Source organism: Anastrepha obliqua, chromosome 4 (genome assembly GCF_027943255.1).
Source record: "Anastrepha obliqua isolate idAnaObli1 chromosome 4, idAnaObli1_1.0, whole genome shotgun sequence".
NCBI lineage: Eukaryota > Metazoa > Arthropoda > Insecta > Diptera > Tephritidae > Anastrepha > Anastrepha obliqua.
The window spans coordinates 81,828,694-81,830,635 of record NC_072895.1 but is presented as its reverse complement, the minus strand read 5'-3'; the positions used below and the strand labels follow the sequence as shown (position 1 = coordinate 81,830,635).

The following is a 1,942-nucleotide window of genomic DNA, read 5'->3' as shown; positions in this document are numbered from 1 at the left end:
GTTATCTCCACACAAAACAAGACCCGTGTAATGGCCATTTACCGGAACTGAAAAAGAATCATAATTTTTAATACTTTCATGGCAATTTTTGGTGTTAGCGATTCATTACCTTCGTTTTTTGAAAGAATATTTTCTTTATTCTCAATGGCGGTTTTTAATTTTTTCATTTCTTGATTTCTTGTATTTTTTCGAGAAATAAATTCTCTAAATTTGACGGCACCAAGTAGCTGCAGTTTATTTTTATTCTTAAATTCAATACATTTTTGAATATCCTTCAGTTGTATATTGCAGTTATTATCGTCTACAGGGTATATCTCGACTATTGCAAAGGGCCCTAAAATAAAATTTTTTTAATTAAATAAAGTAAAATATTACAAAAATAAGAAAATAAATTTATAAATTGATGCACACCAATTCGAAAATCAATATTTGTTGTTATTTTGCAGTTTCGACATGGCTTTGCATGTCTAATAAATACAGATTCCTCCAAATACTGAGGAATTTGTTTTATTTCGTTGAGTGGCACTAAAACTGTTGGCCAATCCTTTTCTATGGGAGCGCAGCCAGTACTACAAGTTTTGATCGTTGTAAAGCTGGGAATTTTTGAAAACAGTTTTGCGCATAATTCTCCAGCGTTAATTTGGCATTTCACTGCGTCGATTTCCTCTCCTTCTTGAAATGGCATCAACGATTTTAATAATTTTGCTCGCGTAATGTACATGCCGTAATTCAGTTGGTGGGTACTCATGCTTGCAATAAGATCGAAGAAAATCAGTTTTGATTTTTTGCAGCACTCCATAAAATCGGCATCGTCAAAACATGCAACCGTGAAGATCTGAAATAAAATGTAACAATTGCATAACAATACAATAACAAAATTATCATATTAATTGTTTTTATTGGAAACTTCGCTATGATGCGTGTATATATTACCTGAGCAATGGAATCAAATGCACAAGTGTTTGATAAAACTGTGGCTTTTCCATCGACTGGTACAGGTGCAGTGCAACTATTTCCATTTTTTAATACTGGAAAGCGTTTAAGTGATTGATGCAGTAAAAGCTGATTTTCGGTAAAATTCGGCTGCAAGTATAGTGATTGTGTTTCAACTTTTCGTTTTTTTTCTACGGCTATTTTCTTTTTTTCCTCTTTTGCCACTAGCCCGTACCAATTTTCATAAGTTCTGGAGGCCAGAATGTTCTCAATTTCCTCTTTTGACATCCGCAGACACAATTGACACAGATGCTTGTCCAGTGGCTCATCTTCAGGAATCGTTGCAGCAAACGAGGACGTGCAAATTTTGCAAGTAACTGAGGAATCACGATGAAGTGGTTCCTTGCAGAACGATCGTGGAGAATTCACATCTGTTGGCGATTGTTGTGAAGACATCGTCGGTGTCGTATCTATTCCACTCATATGCATTTTCCCATCAATGATGTCTGTATGCTTTACAATAAAATCATCCACACGAATTGGAAATGTCATGTTTCCAAAATATCGGTTTCTGATGTTATTGAACATTGACTCACTGCAGCTGCTCGTCGCCGGAACTCTGCCATAATTGAAAGTAATATAGTATTCTCGGAACAATCGTTCAAACAACAAAAAAAGAAATGAATGCGTTACTGAATGATACAGTTAGTATACTTTGGTCGAGAAGTATAAGAAAATTTCGTAAAAATACTGTTTTATACAAAAAACAATTTCACAATTTGCTTGATAAAATTAAAAAATTGCAAGTTCAAAAATAATTTGAGACTGACACCTAATAATCATGAATGCTTGTGACAATGGAAACATGGTCGTTGAACACCCCTGGCGCCTTACGCTTACACAATGTGTATGAGAGAGAGGGAGAGAGAGAGAGAGAGAGAGAGAGAGAGAGAGAGTGAGAGAAAGATAATATTGCCATCTCTTTCGCTCTCTCAATCTTTCCTTGCCA

At 35.2% G+C, this 1,942-nt stretch overlaps 1 protein-coding gene across 1 annotated transcript; it reads right to left on the bottom strand.

The window, feature by feature from the left end:
• Nucleotides 1-204: 204 nt before the first annotated feature.
• Nucleotides 205-1,529, bottom strand: LOC129244245 (uncharacterized). The gene is made up of 4 exons (XM_054881860.1): nucleotides 934-1,529; nucleotides 412-835; nucleotides 260-334; nucleotides 205-227 (listed from the first exon to the last, which is right to left on the bottom strand). Exons 1-4 carry the CDS (start codon nucleotides 1,519-1,521, stop codon nucleotides 205-207), a joined length of 1,110 nt encoding a protein of 369 aa, XP_054737835.1. The 5' UTR covers nucleotides 1,522-1,529.
• Between the last annotated feature and the right edge of the window lie 413 nt (nucleotides 1,530-1,942).